The sequence below is a fragment of the Prionailurus viverrinus genome, chromosome D1 (genome assembly GCF_022837055.1).
Source record: "Prionailurus viverrinus isolate Anna chromosome D1, UM_Priviv_1.0, whole genome shotgun sequence".
In the NCBI taxonomy this organism is placed as follows: domain Eukaryota; kingdom Metazoa; phylum Chordata; class Mammalia; order Carnivora; family Felidae; genus Prionailurus; species Prionailurus viverrinus.
In genome coordinates this window covers 23,506,307-23,521,282 of record NC_062570.1, presented here as the reverse complement: position 1 = coordinate 23,521,282, position 14,976 = coordinate 23,506,307, and the positions used below count along the sequence as shown (strand labels likewise).

The 14,976-nt window shown below is 55.2% G+C and overlaps 1 protein-coding gene and 1 long non-coding RNA gene across 3 annotated transcripts in view; one reads left to right on the top strand and one right to left on the bottom strand.

The window, feature by feature from the left end:
- The window catches only part of KIRREL3 (kirre like nephrin family adhesion molecule 3), a 549,921-nt gene extending 535,816 nt beyond the window's left edge, over window positions 1–14,105 (top strand). The window contains exons 11-17 of one of the 2 annotated variants that reach the window (XM_047823797.1): window positions 235–335; window positions 2,440–2,638; window positions 4,182–4,217; window positions 7,696–7,803; window positions 9,349–9,458; window positions 12,828–12,914; window positions 13,484–14,105. In XM_047823797.1, the coding sequence (XP_047679753.1) occupies window positions 235–335; window positions 2,440–2,638; window positions 4,182–4,217; window positions 7,696–7,803; window positions 9,349–9,458; window positions 12,828–12,914; window positions 13,484–13,927 (1,085 nt within the window). In that variant the 3' untranslated portion in view covers window positions 13,928–14,105. The remainder of the gene's footprint in view (window positions 1–234; window positions 336–2,439; window positions 2,639–4,181; window positions 4,218–7,695; window positions 7,804–9,348; window positions 9,459–12,827; window positions 12,915–13,483) is intronic. The other variant, XM_047823798.1, reaches the window with a different exon arrangement.
- LOC125146881 (uncharacterized) lies at window positions 9,597–13,653 on the bottom strand. Its single transcript, XR_007144911.1, has 4 exons — window positions 13,516–13,653; window positions 12,793–12,908; window positions 10,286–10,351; window positions 9,597–9,696 (listed from the first exon to the last, which is right to left on the bottom strand). It is a non-coding gene; the product is annotated as an uncharacterized LOC125146881 (long non-coding RNA).
- Window positions 14,106–14,976: the final 871 nt, after the last annotated feature.

Genomic DNA, 14,976 nt, shown 5'->3' with positions numbered 1-14,976 from the left:
TCTGGGCATTCTGACTTAGAAGCGTTCACTCGTCATCCCTTGAGAGGTTTATGACTGAACGCTTAATTTATCTTCGAGTCTCCTGCCTTGCACTTTACCTTACACATACAGGCCTTCGGTAAATGTTTGCTGAATACTTGAATTAATGGATCAACTTCTGAACAACCCCAAGAAGGGTCCAGCCAGGGAACCTGCCTTTCCTGAATCCCTGATGTGATGCTGTCTCCCCCACAGGACCCCCCATCATCTCCAGCACCCAGACCCAGCATGCCCTCCACGGGGAGAAGGGTCAGATCAAGTGCTTTATCCGGAGCACGCCGCCCCCCGACCGAATTGTAAGTGCCCTGGGGCCGGGAGGGGAGGGTTTGGGGTTCTGCCAGCACAGCCAGCAACCTGGCAGGTCACCTCAGCCCGCAGCTTGTAACCACTGGGGCCAGTCAGTGCACAACCTCCAAGCTTCCTGTCCTCTGTGGGGGAAAGTATACCTGCCTTGTGTCTCTTGGAAAGGCATCACGAAGACAAGGTGATCCCAGGGTTCATCTGCAAGTGCATTTAACTCTGCTGTCCAGCTGTGCCCTAACAGTAATGCTTCCAAGCAAAATCTGCATGCTGGGAGCAGAGGGGAAAGCGAGGTTGGCTGAAAGAAATGCCAGGTGAGGGGCGCCTGGGTGGCTCAGTCAGTTGAGCGTCCGACTTCGGCTCAGGTCATGATCTTGAGGTCTGTGAGTTCGAGCCCCGCATCGGGCTCTGTGCTGACAGCTCAGAGCCTGGAGCTTGCTTTGAATTCTGTGTCTCCCTCTCTCTCTGCCCCTCCCCTGCACATGCTCTGTCTCTCTCTGTCAAAAATAAATAAACATTAAAAAAAAAAGAACCTTAAAAAAAAAAGCCAGGTGATTTCTTCCCTTTCCTGGGTTCAAGGCAAACTTTGGCAAAATCTTAAAGAGTATGGTTTATAGTCCGCAGACTCCCTTTCTGCATGCCCTAGAGTCTTTCTATGTTGGCCTCCACTGCCCTAATGCCCACGGAGAGCCCTACCCCACTTATCAAGGTTTCGCCTCTAAAAGTATCATTCCATTTCCCCTCCCTTCCTCAAAACTCACGCCCACAGTGCAGCTAAGGCAGCCTGAAGAGTTCACACTTTGGCCCTGCTGGGTGTTTGCGTTTGCAAAAGCAAGGGTCTTCACCCGAGTTCATCGGAAACTGGTGCGAGCCCAGGCACGAAAACAAAGATGAGCATTTTCCAGCATTCCTGGGAGTCAGATACTATTTTTAGTAAATCCCCATTGCCTAGGACAGACATCTATTCTATCAGGACACAGAAGACTGCTCCAGGGTCAGCTCCACAGGGCTGTTCGACCCTCCCACAGTGCGGTGGTGCCAGGGAGGGCGTAGGGGACGCGCACTGAACAACAGGTGCCTGTGACTGCCAGAGGCTGGGCTGCTGAGGCTTTAAAGCTAAAGATGTCATTCTGTAAACTCCGATTATTATCAGAGTATTATTGCTGTTACATACTTTCTCAGGCATTCAATTCACTCACCATCCAAAAATTCACACAAAAATTGCAAGAATTTACCCATAGAAATGATACCTACACCTCCCCTTTCGCTTCACTCTTTAATATTTTAAAATGAGGGGAACCTGGGTGGCTCAGTCAATTAAGCGCGCGACTCTTGGTTTCGACTCTCTGTGAGATCGAGCCCCGCATCAGGCTCTGTGCTGGCAGGGTGAAGCCTGCTTGGGATTCTCTCTCTCTCCCTCTCTGCCCTTCCCCCCATTCTCCCACATGCTCTCTCTCTTTCAAAATAAATAAATAAACGTGTTTAAAATTTTTAAATGATAACTGCAACACATGCCCATTGCAGAATAGTCGACTCACTCTTGATCTCTCTCTTCATAGAGCTCTGACTCTTGGCCAGTGGTTCTCAACTGGGACAATCTTGCTCCCCCCCCTCCACCCCGGGGGACATTTACCATTGTCTGAAGACATTTTTGTTTGTCACAATTGGAAGGGGGCCACCAGCATCGAGTGGGTGGAAGCCAGGGATAGTGCCAAACTTCCCTCAGTGTGTGGGACAGCCCCCACAACCACGAATGATCCAGTCCAAAATGTCACCCACCCCAAGCATGAGAAAGCACTGTTGGCTCCCCAGGGCCTCCAAGCATTTGCCTGCACTGACCACCACCTTCTCACAAGATGAGGCTCAGTCACTCTGGGGCTGGTTTTCTGCCTCTACCTGCCAGGGCAGCACAGGGTCAGGGGTACCCGCACAGGCCAGCCGAGGGAGGGCTCCAATCGCTGTCACAGCGTTCCTTGTTTGCCTGGAAAATGTCCCAGTGCAGACCCACTTAAGGCTTCCCTTAAGACGATGGAAATACCGTCTAGGAGGCAGCATGGTGGCTCTGGTAGGCATCTTCTCCTAACTGAGCAACTTGGACAGGCCTGGTCCTGGAAGGAGAACGTGCTGGAGTCCGGGACGTCGGGGCGCTACACGGTGGAGACGGTCAGCACCGAGGAGGGGGTCATCTCCACCCTGACCATCAGCAACATCGTTCGGGCTGACTTCCAGACCATCTACAACTGCACCGCCTGGAACAGCTTCGGCTCTGACACGGAGATCATCCGGCTCAAGGAACAAGGTAGGAGCCTCCAGGGCCACCAGGGGGTGATGGGACCAGCAGATCCCCTCCCCACCTAGGGCAGGGCCCCAGGCGAGGTCTTCCGGGGTCCTGAGGGGACAGAGCCCAGCTAAGGCTACAGGCAGATTGAGCCCAAGGACAAGTCACAGCGCTCTTCCTAATGTGCTACACGGCCTTGGTCAGGTCACCGAAGGGGCCCTCTTTGGTCCAGGTCCCCCAAGACAAAGCCATTATCCCACACCAGGAAAGGAGACGGGGAGAAAGCTGCTGAGGATGATGGTTCTTCAGGGCAACATTTCAGGGATAGGTGACCGACCACAGAGCAAGCCAAATTGACTGCCATGATCAGCCTTCCAGCAGCTTCTAAGGGCCCTGGCTTCTGTGCACTTGGCATTTCCCTAGTGCTCTTAGGGGTGTGTGATCCACTGAGGACTGTCCCTGCGGGGATATACCGGAAGCGATGTGTTGGGGAGCCTGGCCTAGCCTGTTAAGATGACAAGCCAGTCCGGTCACCTGAAAGTCCCCCAAAGTACACATGCTAGGCTGAGGGGCAGCACTGGAGCTGCCCCAGTCCCCGGAACTTGGGGGGTCAGGTTCAGATCACCTGCACTTCCTCCAGGAACATAGGAAACATACACACCACTGTGCTCTGAAGGGCTCCCCCCCCACCCCGTCAGAGGGCAGCGCTGGGCAGGAGGGCTCAGACCTGCTGGGTGCGTGAGAGGGAGGAGGAGAAGGGGGAGGAACAAGGCTCACCCCACTGTGGCCCCATGTACAGACTGCCCAGCTCCTGGTCAGGGAGATGCTGAGTACTCCAGTGTCTGCTCTAAGGTCTCATGTGGACCAGAGGGTGGGAGCCTCAGAGGGGCGCGGCAGCGCGGTTCCCAGAAGCTCAGCGGACGGCTGGTCCTGGGACGGGCGGCACATCTTGCCCCTTTGCCAGGGGACTCGGTCTGTGGCAGACAGGACGGTCCAGGGTCCTCGGCCCTGGCGGTGTCTGACTCCTCCAAGATGAAGGCTCACCCACAGGCTGTCAGGCCCCGGCAAGAGTTTCTGGGCCCAGCAGGTGGTCTCAGCTGGACCCTTTGGACCTCAGCACTACCCTGTGGATCAATGTCTCCCTACACCTCTTCACTAATAGGTGCTGCTTTGCATAATGCTTTGCACATAATTTGCATACTATCATCTACACATCATCCTAAACCCTCCCAGCGCCCCCCCTTGCTTGCCCTCCATGTCTTCCCCTCAGTGCCCCCACCTCCATGCCCTCCCCTTAGTGTTCAAACCCCAACCTCTCCAGACACTCCCACCCTCCCAAGCTTAACTTCTCTCTCTGGTCCCTCCCCCACTCTGGAGTCTCTTGTAAGTCAGTCTGAAAGAACTCCAAGTTCAGTTCAGTTAGCTTGGGTCTGTGGGATGGTCCCGGAACCGTGAGAGAGGAGGGAGCCCCTCATCCCAATCCCCACCAGACGGCCGGCCCCAGTCCCACCCCACCCTGGCCAGCCAGGCCCTGGCTGTGGACGCTTGCTTTATTTCCAAACAGGTTCGGAAATGAAGTCGGGAGCCGGGCTGGAAGCAGGTACGGAAGGAGACATGAGAGCTCCCTGGGCGGGGAGGAAGGGACCTCTGGGCTAGTGGGGGAGGGACCCTAAAAGGGGGAGGGAGGCCTGTGCAGGCCACTAACTTCTCTGCCCTCCCCCCGCTTCCAGGCTTTAGTGCAGCCAGAGCAGGGAGAGGGGTTCCCAGCCAGCTTGGGTCCACGGACTCCAGAGACCTGCCCCCTCTGTCACTGCCACTAGAGCCCAAAGGCTCCTCGCAGCCCAGGACATTGGTTCTTGCTCCTCCCCCTCTGTCCCTCCCATCCCTTCTCTTCTTGGAAGCCCCACTCCTCCCCTCTCGGGTCAGCTCGCCCCCAGGCCTGGCCTCCCTCTGTGTCCAGGCTCTCCCTGACTCTTCCTGCTTCTCAACATCATCACCAGCTTGGCCGTGCTTCCCAGGATGCCAGGGCCTCCCAGCACCTTGGCTGCATAATCCATGCTAATCCATGCTTTCTGCTCAGCTGCCTCTGCCCCCCTTCCCCAACACAGCTCCCCATGGAATTGTCATCGCACCCACCCTGCTGAGGCTGCTGGGCAGTGCCTCCCTCTCTAGGCTCCCAGCAGCAAAGCGGTCATCAGGCTCCCAGGAGTCAGTGGCTCTGTCTTGGGACCCCACAGGAGGACCACTGCCCCGACTGTCCAAGCGGGAACCCAAAAGGAGAATCAGGGCATTGCAAGCCAGACGCCACGGGGCCCGACAAAGACCATAAGGAAGATGTGGGGGATCCTCTGCCACATGGACCCTGAAGGAGCTAGGCCCTGCCAGTTCCTTCATCAGACTCCTTGTGAGCCCCCCACACCCTCCCCTTTGGGCAGACATGCCCCTTTAAGAGCATCAACCCTGGCACAAGCCAACTCCCAGGCAGCACAGTAGAGCTCCTGCTGTATTCTCCCTGTCACCCCTCAGAGCCACTCCCAGCGCTGGAGGTGGTGCCGCCTTCCTGTCTCCATCTCACCTGTGTCTGTTCACACTCATCTGCAGTCCCTGACACCTTCCTTCATGGCAGAGTCCAGTCCCCCTCCTTGGAAGGAGGAGAGGCTGAGCAGGCCACCCCTCCCTCCAGGCCCTCTCCAGGGGACATCCGAGAAGTAAAACCTGCACAGGTGGCCTAGAGCAGACCTCAGGGAGCCAGGCAAGGAGAAAATACACAAGCGGGTTGCACAGGGAATGCCACCCTGGTGGCCCCCCTGTTCCCAGCAGACTCTCTCTCTCTCTCTCTCTCTCTCTCTCTCTCTGCCCCTGCCTGCCCACTCAGGAACAGTTCTCCAGATAAGTCGGTGCCTTCCCAGCTGTTAACAAGTCGAGGAAAGGTGGCCTCACAGGATGCCAGAGTCAAAAGTCACCTTAGATACCATTCATTGCCTGGTTCTCTAGTTTTATGGGAGAATATTGAGGTATGGAGAGCTTAAGGAACTTTTCATGGTCATCCTTTGGCTCTGAGCTCGTCTGAGACAAGACTCCAGTTTTTCCAAGGAGACTCACTAGGAATCGAGGAGGAACTAAATCAAACGCAAATTAATAAAAGTCAAAAGTACAAAACCAATGAGCTTTCCTTTCCTAAAAGAATTAAAACCTGGAGATAGAATCATCTTATTTGCCCAGAGCAAGCTCATGGGTCTGAGTTCTACTGAGCTCTGGTCCCCTCTTCCACTTCTGAGTGTTGAGCCCAACCCAAACACTTCCCATTTTTCATCCCTGAGTGTTCTCCACATCCACCTTCTCCTGTCCCCTCCCCTGTCACTCTAACAGTGATCTTGGCCACCAAGAGGCAGGTGATGGGTGCACTACTGTGCATAACCCTGGGGTGGAAGGAGAGTACCAGCATCATCACCAATACTGTCATCCCCAGGCACCTCTCCCCCTGGGGGGAAGACACCCGCCACCGCCCCCCAGCTGCATCCAGAGACCGGAGCTTGAGGGCTTCTTCCTCTCTTCCTTGCTTTAAAGCAAACAACAGCAATGAGAGGCTAACCCCCAGCCCAAGACAAATCCCTAGACGTCCTGCAGTCATCCACACTGACGATGTGGGACAGGTTAGGGGACAGGGAGGCTCTAAAAGGACTTTTCTTCTCATCTAAGGTTCTGACCTGTTACATTTCTTCCCATACAGAAACAGGAGAAAATACTTGAATAGACCTGGAGCCAGGCTCAGTTCCAAGGACTTTACCTGCATTCACTCATCTAATGTTTATTTATTTCTTGAGAGAGAGACAGAGACAGAGCGAGAGTAAGGGAGGGGCAGAGAGAGAGGGAAACACAGAATCCAAAGCAGGCTCCAGGCTCAGCTGTCAGCTCAGAGCCCGATGCAGGGCTCGAACTCGCGGACCACAGGATCATGACCTGAGCTGAAGTTGGCCACTTAACTGACTGAGCCACCCAGGCGCCCCTGCATTCACTCATCTAAACCCCATAACAACCCCCCTGAGTTGGGTACTATAATTATCCCATTTTAGAGAAAAGAGAGGTGAAGTAAGTTTCTCAGAAGAAGTGATGGAGTCTGGGCTGTACCAAGCACGTGAACTTTAGAGGATGCTGTGTGATACAGCAGACAGAGCTAGGTAGGGAGCAAGAGGAAGCCTGGATTTGCCCTGGCTCTACTGTAGCTGTGTGTCCTTGACCAAGTCAAGTGACTTCTCTGGACCTCAGTGTTTCCATCTACAAATGGGAGGCTTGGACTCAGCAGGCTGTAAGGTCTCCCTGCCCCCGCATTTTCTAATTCTATCCCCAGTGGAACTCTTCAGGGCTCCAAATCCCGTGCTCCAGCCCATATGCAGCCACAGAAGGACCAGGGCTCTCTGGAACACCCCTCCCCCCATACCTGCCCCTCCCCTTCTGCATCTCTACTGGGCTAGGGAGCTAGACTGCGAAAGAAACTCAGCAGGGAGTGAGGGCTTGCCTAGCTGGAGGCTTCTCTCCCGGAGGGCTGCCTAGATGCCCAGAGCACTGGCCCAAGAGGACTGGGGGGTGGGGAGGTTCCAGGAAAAGGATAGTTTCTCCTTAAAGAGGTGGGAGGGGGGAGATGCGATCCCATGCACCCCCCAACCCCCTCCACCCCAGCACCTCAGACTTGGGCCTCTGGCGGCTACTACCCTGATGCCCAGCAGGCCCCTGCAGCCACTGCCCGACAGAGTATTCCTGGTTTAGTACAGAGGGGAGCTAAAGAGTACCCAGCCTTGCTTCTCATCTCCGGGTAGCCCGCCCCGCCCCGCCCCTCCCCGTGTCTGCTTGCCTCCCTCCCCACCCGCCCCTGCTCCTGCCCTCCCCCTATCCTCCCACCCCTCCTCCACCCTGAGTCCCGCTGGAGCTGACCCCTGTTGGACTCGGCCTATGCCCGCCCAGGCCCGCGACGCACTGCCCAGGAGGGCCTGAGCGCAGTGGTCCAAGACCTTGGCCAAGGCCCCCGCGGGGAGTTGGTTTCCCTGGATTTCCCATCAGCCCTGCCCGCTTCTCTCCCACAGAGTCTGTGCCGATGGCCGTCATCATCGGGGTGGCCGTAGGAGCCGGCGTGGCCTTCCTCGTCCTTATGGCAACCATCGTGGCCTTCTGCTGTGCGCGCTCCCAGAGAAGTACGGGAGGGACCCCCGGGATCTCAGGGAGGGGGACAGAGAAAAAGGCCAGGCTTAGACTGCCCCGGAGAGCAAGTAAGCAGGAGTGCAACAAGCAGGGGGCCCTAACGGTGCTGTGAGCTGCTGGGGCAGGGATGGGGTCTTTGTTTGCACCTCTGTACGTGCAGTGCTGTGTGTATTGTCTGGCACATAGTGGGCTCTCAGCTGATGCGGAACTGGACCGAACTGGAACTCTGACAAGGCAGTCAGCCAGCACTTTGGATGGAACGCGTGCGGCTGCATAGGAGGCAGAGAAATCTGGGAGGGCGGGGAGGGGGAGAGGTGGTTTGATCTTTGTCCCCTCCGACTTCTGCTAGTCTAACCAGAAAGGCAGGTCACCTACACATGGGGTTGGGGGGGCGGGTGCGGAGAAGCATTCGAGGAATCCCTTTGTGAAGACTTTTAAAGGTCTGTAGTCACTAGCAATAAAATTCTGGCACGGGTGCACTCTTGAAGAATCACGTGTGCCTGGAGTTTCACCCCGGCCGTAGCTCTGATGTTTCGTGCGACAGACACACGCGTGGAAGCGTCAGACGGGATGGCTGAGTGGAGGAAAACAGTGGAGACATGGTCTTCTAGCCCTACCTTTTTCCGCCATGTGAGCTTGGGCAAGCCACCATTACTCTAGGCCTCAGTTTCCTCGTGTCTAACAGCAAGGGATAGCATGGTGTGACATTTATGGCCTCCCTGGCTCTAACGTTCTATGATTCTAAGGCACAAAATGAATAATCAGAGTAAGCCTACTCCCTCCACCGCTCGGCAGCTCTCATGTACTAGAAGAAAGCTGGATGTCCCCCACGAGGTTTCCTCCACTGCAAATTCCGCAGCCTTGGCCCTCTTGACTTCCCCCAGTGAGGTGGTCCTAGAAGCTCCCTCACCCCCTTCTCAGTGGAAATTACAGGGGAGAATGTTTTAGCAAGAATTTTCTGACAGAGCTCTCCAGAGGATTAATGGGCTGCCCCCTCTAGAAGGCGTTAACACCTCCACTGTGAAAACACTGACACAGGAACTGAACCACCCCATGTGGTCCATGTGATGTTTCCGCTTTGGGCAAGGGGGGTTGGCCCCAGGACCTTGAGGTCCTTTCTACCAGTAAGATTTGTGACTCTCTACATGGAGAGATCAGAGCCTGGTAGAGTAGGCCAGAGAAGACTTCTAGAAGAAGGTGAGAATTGAGAGGGATAAAAAGCACCTAGCTCTGTAAAGCAAATGGATGTGGATGGCATCTGAAGCCAGGACAACAGCAGCGAGAGGCCGAAACGCATGCAGTAGGGCCAACAGAGGAAGAGAGCTGAGGCCCCAACAGCCCACAGCACATCCACACGGGTGTTCTACTTGGGGGGGGGGGGGGGGGGGGGCGGTGCGGGGAGCCTGAAGCCACTGAGTTCAGGGACTGAAGGGTAAGCCCTGGGGGTGGCGGGGGTGGCAGGGGCTCGACATCTCAGGCCCTAACACCTGAGGATGAGGACTGAACCTGTCATCTGTCCTTGCCTATTTTACGTCCAGATCTCAAAGGGGTTGTGTCAGCCAAGAATGACATCCGAGTGGAGATTGTCCACAAAGAGCCTGCGTCTGGTCGGGAGGCTGAGGAACACCCTACCATCAAGCAGCTGATGGTGAGAACGCCATCTTATCCCCACCCCACCCCGATCTCGATGCCCTGAAGGTCCTGGTTCCAGAGGCTTCTTGGTCGCCTGGATGCTCTCCAGAAGTAGCGCATCAGTCAAGATGTACCCTCCCCCCCCCCCATAATAGGTCAGACACCTACTCTCAGCCAACAATGAGTTGTCCGTCTATTACATTGCACTTGGTGTTCTGGGAGACTCGAAGATGTAGTCCCAGCTTTCAAAGAACCTATTCGGTAGAGAGACAAGACATATGCATAAATTGCCATAACGTTGTTGTTGCATAATACATAATTCTTTTTTTTAATTTTTTAAATGTTTTTATTTATTTTTGAGACAGAGAGAGACAGAGCATGAGCAGGGGAGGGGCAGAGAGAGTAGGAGACACAGAATCCGAAGCCGACTCCAGGCTCTGAGCTGTTAGTACAGAGTCCGACACGGGGCTCAAACTCACGGACCGTGAGATCATGACCTGAGCCGAAATCAGACACTCAACCAACTGAGCCACCCAGGCGCAGCATAGAATACATATGTATTCTATACATAATTCTATACACACATGAATATTATAGATATTTGGTACATGCCCTGCCCCTCCCCCACCCCTTCCCCCCAAAAAGTCTGCAAGAAACATAGGTTCCTCTTCGGAAACTAGACTGCTTACCAGAAGCAAACTCATAACTTTTCCAGCAAACCTAAGCCTGCCCCTCCTCTTCCTGATTCCCGTTGATAGACGGTAATCCACCCAGTTATACGAGCAGGAATCTGGAAAGCCATGCTAAAAAACTCTAGTGCATACTATGTCATGGTTAAAATACCTTGGAGTAGCAGCAGCAGGCAAGGGCGTGGAGAGCATGGACTTCTCTGTGCCTCAGTCTCCTCATCTGTGAAGTGGGGATGAAAGTCATAGAGCACAGGGAGGTGGTGACAGCTGAATGGGTAAACGCAGAAAGAGCTTGGAGCCCAAGGAACACAGTTAAGTGCTCAAGAAACGTGAGCCATGGTGTGTAGCTCTGAAATCACCCCTTCCTTTATCTGTCTCCACTAGACGGTGAGCGAGCTGCCTGTTCGTCCCTGTGTCTCAGAGCCTCACAGTTCCTGGTAGATGCTCACCGACATTATTGAATCGAACAGACATTTTCCTCATTGGTCTTTTTCTTTCTAATTCTCATTCTCAGGTCCTTTCAACTGCACCTCAAAAAACTGTCTCAAATATGTGCCCTTGCCTCTATCCCACCATCACTTCCCTACTAGGGCCTCATCGTGGCTCCCTGGACTACTACAACGGCTTAGTGGTCTCACCACCTTATTTATTTATTTTTTTTACCACCTGATTCAGCCCACCCTCCAGAGTCCACCAAAAAGGGTCCTTCTAGAATGCAAATCGGATCCTGTTACTAGCCTGCTTAAAATCCTTCGGTGGCTCCCCGTGTCGACTAGATAAAGTCCGACCACCAAGCATGTCAGCAGGCCCTTCCTTCATCAAGAGGTGGCTGCTGGCCTTTCCAGCCCCATCTTCCTACGAAACACACCCAGCCCTCCAGACATTCCAAAACGTTGCAGTTCCTGGCCTTTGAGTCTTTTTTTACCTTGGAGGCTTTCCACAGGCTCTTCCCTCTGCCTGTTGGTTTTGTCTGTTGAATTTCACACTCTCCTATGAGAATCAGCTCAAATGTCACCTCCTCCATAATTGTCTGTCCTTGCCCTCCCCCTGCAGGAAGAGCCACGCACTTCCTGCTCTCCCCCCAACACTTTGCCTGCTCCTCTTTTATAGTGCATCGTTCTGCTTACGTGTCAGCCCCCCAGTTTTCTCGGAGTTCCACCAAGGGCACGTTCCCAAGTCTTTGCATGTCTCTTTCCTCCAGGCCTAACACAGTGCCTGACGCCTGATGTCACAAGAGTGGAAACCGGAGCCTAGATCTGGGAAGGGACGGGGGTCTCCGTAGATGGGTTTCATCAAGGCTGGTGTGGAAGGACCCTGGCCTGTCCTCCATCCCAAACAGGGCCTTAAATTCCCTTCACTTCTGGTTGCCTCAGACTGTCTCTAAAAGAGTGCGGGTTGCTCTGCAGTCACTTAAGAGGGTGTGTGTGGTTGGGTGGGGTGGAGGGGGAGGGACCTGCTGAGGGCTTTGTCCCTAAGCCTCCCGTTGGGGAGACCTTAGTTCCCCGACTCCCTCTACCCCCAGGCCCCTGTATGGCTCTTCTAAGCCTGATGGGGGGGCAGGCTTAGAAGTTGAATCTGGGAGGAAAGAACTCTAATCCAGGCAGAACCAGAGCACTGGCTGGAATGAAACAGTATGGAAGCCCTCTGGTTGATTCATGAGGCTCCAGAAAGAGACCAAGAAAGTGAGTCACAAGGAACAAGAAACGTCCCAGCTCAGAGAGTGGGTGGGAGCCTGTCCTAGATCATGTCACGTGCAGAAGGGATGCCGGGGAGGCATCTGTGTGCCACAAAATAAGCATCACTGTGGTTATTCAGATTCATGTACCCACTGTGTGCCAAGCATGCTTCATTCTCCACCTTCAGTCTGTTATTTTAATTTTCAGTCATTTAGAGCTATGCCATTTCATTCATCCATCCAACAGAAACAGGACATTTGTGACGGCCCTACCATATACTGGGCACTGCGCTAGGCATGACAAATAAAGATGATTGCCTATGATTCCGTTCCAAAAGCATTCTGGTCAATGACCACGATATACAAGGCGCTGTACCGGGTGTGCTGGGGACCCAAAGAGAAGCAGGAAGTGACCCTTGCCCCTAGGTTCTTTGGCCTCTGCTAAGAAGATAACCCTTAGGACATTCAAGTCATTGCTATGAATAACAGGTGTGGCCCCTGTTGCCAGAATCTCACAGGTAGTTATGCATTGTGATTCTTTCCAAAAACCTTCATTAAGCCTTCAGTGCCCAGCAGTCGAGGTCCTATAATTATCTACAGATCCAGCTCCCTGATGCGTACACCTATATCTTCATGCACCTCAATCTGCGTACGCCTGGCCCACAATTCAATACATGCTCCATGGATTGAATGGAATCATCCAAGTGAGATGCTCTAGCCCAAGGAAAGAAAGTGTGGTCTTAGCAAACCTCCCCTCCCCCACTCTGCCCCCACCCCTACCCCTACCCCTCCTGCCTGTCTCTCTCTGTCTCTCAAGACGGGGCTTCGGGAACAATGACAACATCTGGAGTCTCCTCCTGCCTCCTTTACCTGCCTTCCATGGGCCAGGCAGCCAGAGGAGGTGGGGAGGGGGAGGCAGAGATGACCAGCCTCTTTTGCGTTCATTTCTCTATCTTTTCCTTGGGGGAAGCAAACGTTTAGCCCACCTCCAATCCACTGAGCGGCCGTTTCTGGGTTGTAGATGGACCGGGGTGAATTCCAACAAGACTCAGTACTGAAGCAGCTGGAGGTCCTCAAAGAGGAGGAGAAGGAGTTTCAGAACCTGAAGGTAAGAATAGTGGCAGGTTAGAAGTCCCAGCTGTGGAAGCCGGTCTTCGGAGCTCCTCCGATGCCCAAGCCTCAGATCCAGACAAACAATGACAGGAAACCGAGAGAGGCCAGAGGTCACCGTGGGGACAGGTGCCTAAGCCAAGACACTCATCTGCCCAAGGAGGCAAGAGAGTTAACGCTGGGGTCCCACTGTTCTCTCCTACAGCTTCCTCACAAACAAAAAATTTTAAATCCATGCTCTGGACAAAAACAAGAAACAGAGTCTGGTTCTCAAATGGCTTTGCACTGCCCTGACATAGTGACACATAGCCAGGGGAGAGAGCCACGGGTTGCATCCCTTTGGGGTCTAGCCTCCCTGTTGGCCCCTGAACACCTTCCAGCCCCCTCCCCTCGGGCACCAGGCTGCTCCTTCCAGCAACACCCCCCCCCCCATGTCCCCAGCTGTCCCCTTCCTCCTGTGTCTCCTTCAGCCCTTCCTGTGTAAAAGAGGACTGGCTCAGCCCAGAAAGCCCCCCTCACGGCCACTGCCCACCCAGTGACGCCGCTCTCGCTCTGGCCCCCTCCCAGGACCCCACCAACGGCTACTACAGCGTCAACACCTTCAAAGAGCACCACTCGACGCCCACCATCTCGCTAAGCAGCTGCCAGCCGGACCTGCGTCCCGCAGGCAAGCAGCGAGTGCCCACAGGCATGTCCTTCACCAACATCTACAGCACCCTGAGCGGCCAGGGCCGCCTGTACGACTACGGGCAGAGGTTCGTGCTGGGCATGGGCAGCTCGTCCATCGAGCTCTGCGAGCGGGAGTTCCAGAGAGGCTCTCTCAGCGACAGCAGCTCCTTCCTGGACACGCAGTGTGACAGCAGCGTCAGCAGCAGCGGCAAGCAGGACGGCTACGTGCAGTTCGACAAGGCCAGCAAGGCCTCCGCCTCCTCCTCCCACCACTCCCAGTCCTCCTCCCAAAACTCTGACCCCAGCCGACCCCTGCAGCGGAGGATGCAGACTCACGTCTGAGGATCCCAGCCCCGGGGGCCGGGAAGGGCGGGGGAAGGGGCCGCGCCACCTGCTGGCACCCCAGAGACTAAGGGGCGGGGGCTGCGCAGAGGACCCCAGAGGCAGCGGCCTCCAGGACAGCCCCCCGCCCCCAGCGCCTCTGCCGCCAACCTCCTCCGAAGCCCTGATCAAGCACAAACTCGGGTCCCCAGCTGCAGCGTGCCAGGGGCGGGGGGGGGGGGGGGGGGGGGGGGGGAGGGTTACATGGTCAGAGGAGTACATTATGAGTGCGCTGTGCTCCTTACCGGACGCTCTGGTCCCCACCCCTTTCCCGGAGGCCCCTCCCACAGGCTCTAGAGGCAGCTATAACTTTGCTTTAATGAAACTGCCGTCTGCTCTCCGGCCTCCCCTTGAGCTCTATATTGCTGCCCCACAGCCCTACCCCTGTGCCTGTGTTCCTCCACAACCCTGGGGAGAAAGGGGGGTGAAGTGCTTCCCAGCACTCAGCTGCCCCAGAGACCCCAGTGCCCTCAGCTGCTCAGAGCCCAGACCCTGGATGCTGAGAAGTCAGAAAATGGCCCTGGAGCATCTCTCCCACCGCACTGGCCACCGGCCCACCCCCAATTTGTTCGGTGTTTCGTGTCCATACTCTTGCAGTTCTGTCCTTGGACTTGAGGCCTCTGAACTCTGAGGTGGGACTGGGCCAGTCAGAGACTGGTGTCCTGGGAGGGCGAGGGAGGGGCAAGAGGGAACGTGGGAACACTTGGGGAAACTCGCGGGACAAGCCCCTTGCCAGGCTGTGCGATTCAGAGCCTCCCCACCCACCCCTGCTTCGTGTACTGCCCTACAGCACAATCAGAGTTAATATAAGCAGTGTGAGAGCTTCTCTGGCCAGGGTTCTTCAAATAGTCATTGGAGAGAGTGTTTCCTGGGCCTTGAGGGGACCAGAGGTCAAGTCTTTAAAATGGTGAGACTCCCCTTCTCAGCTGATGAATCTCCAGGGGCCTCGATCCACACAAGGAACAATGGTCCTGTCTTTAGTAAGACTCCACGGGCAAGAGAGAGTGTAT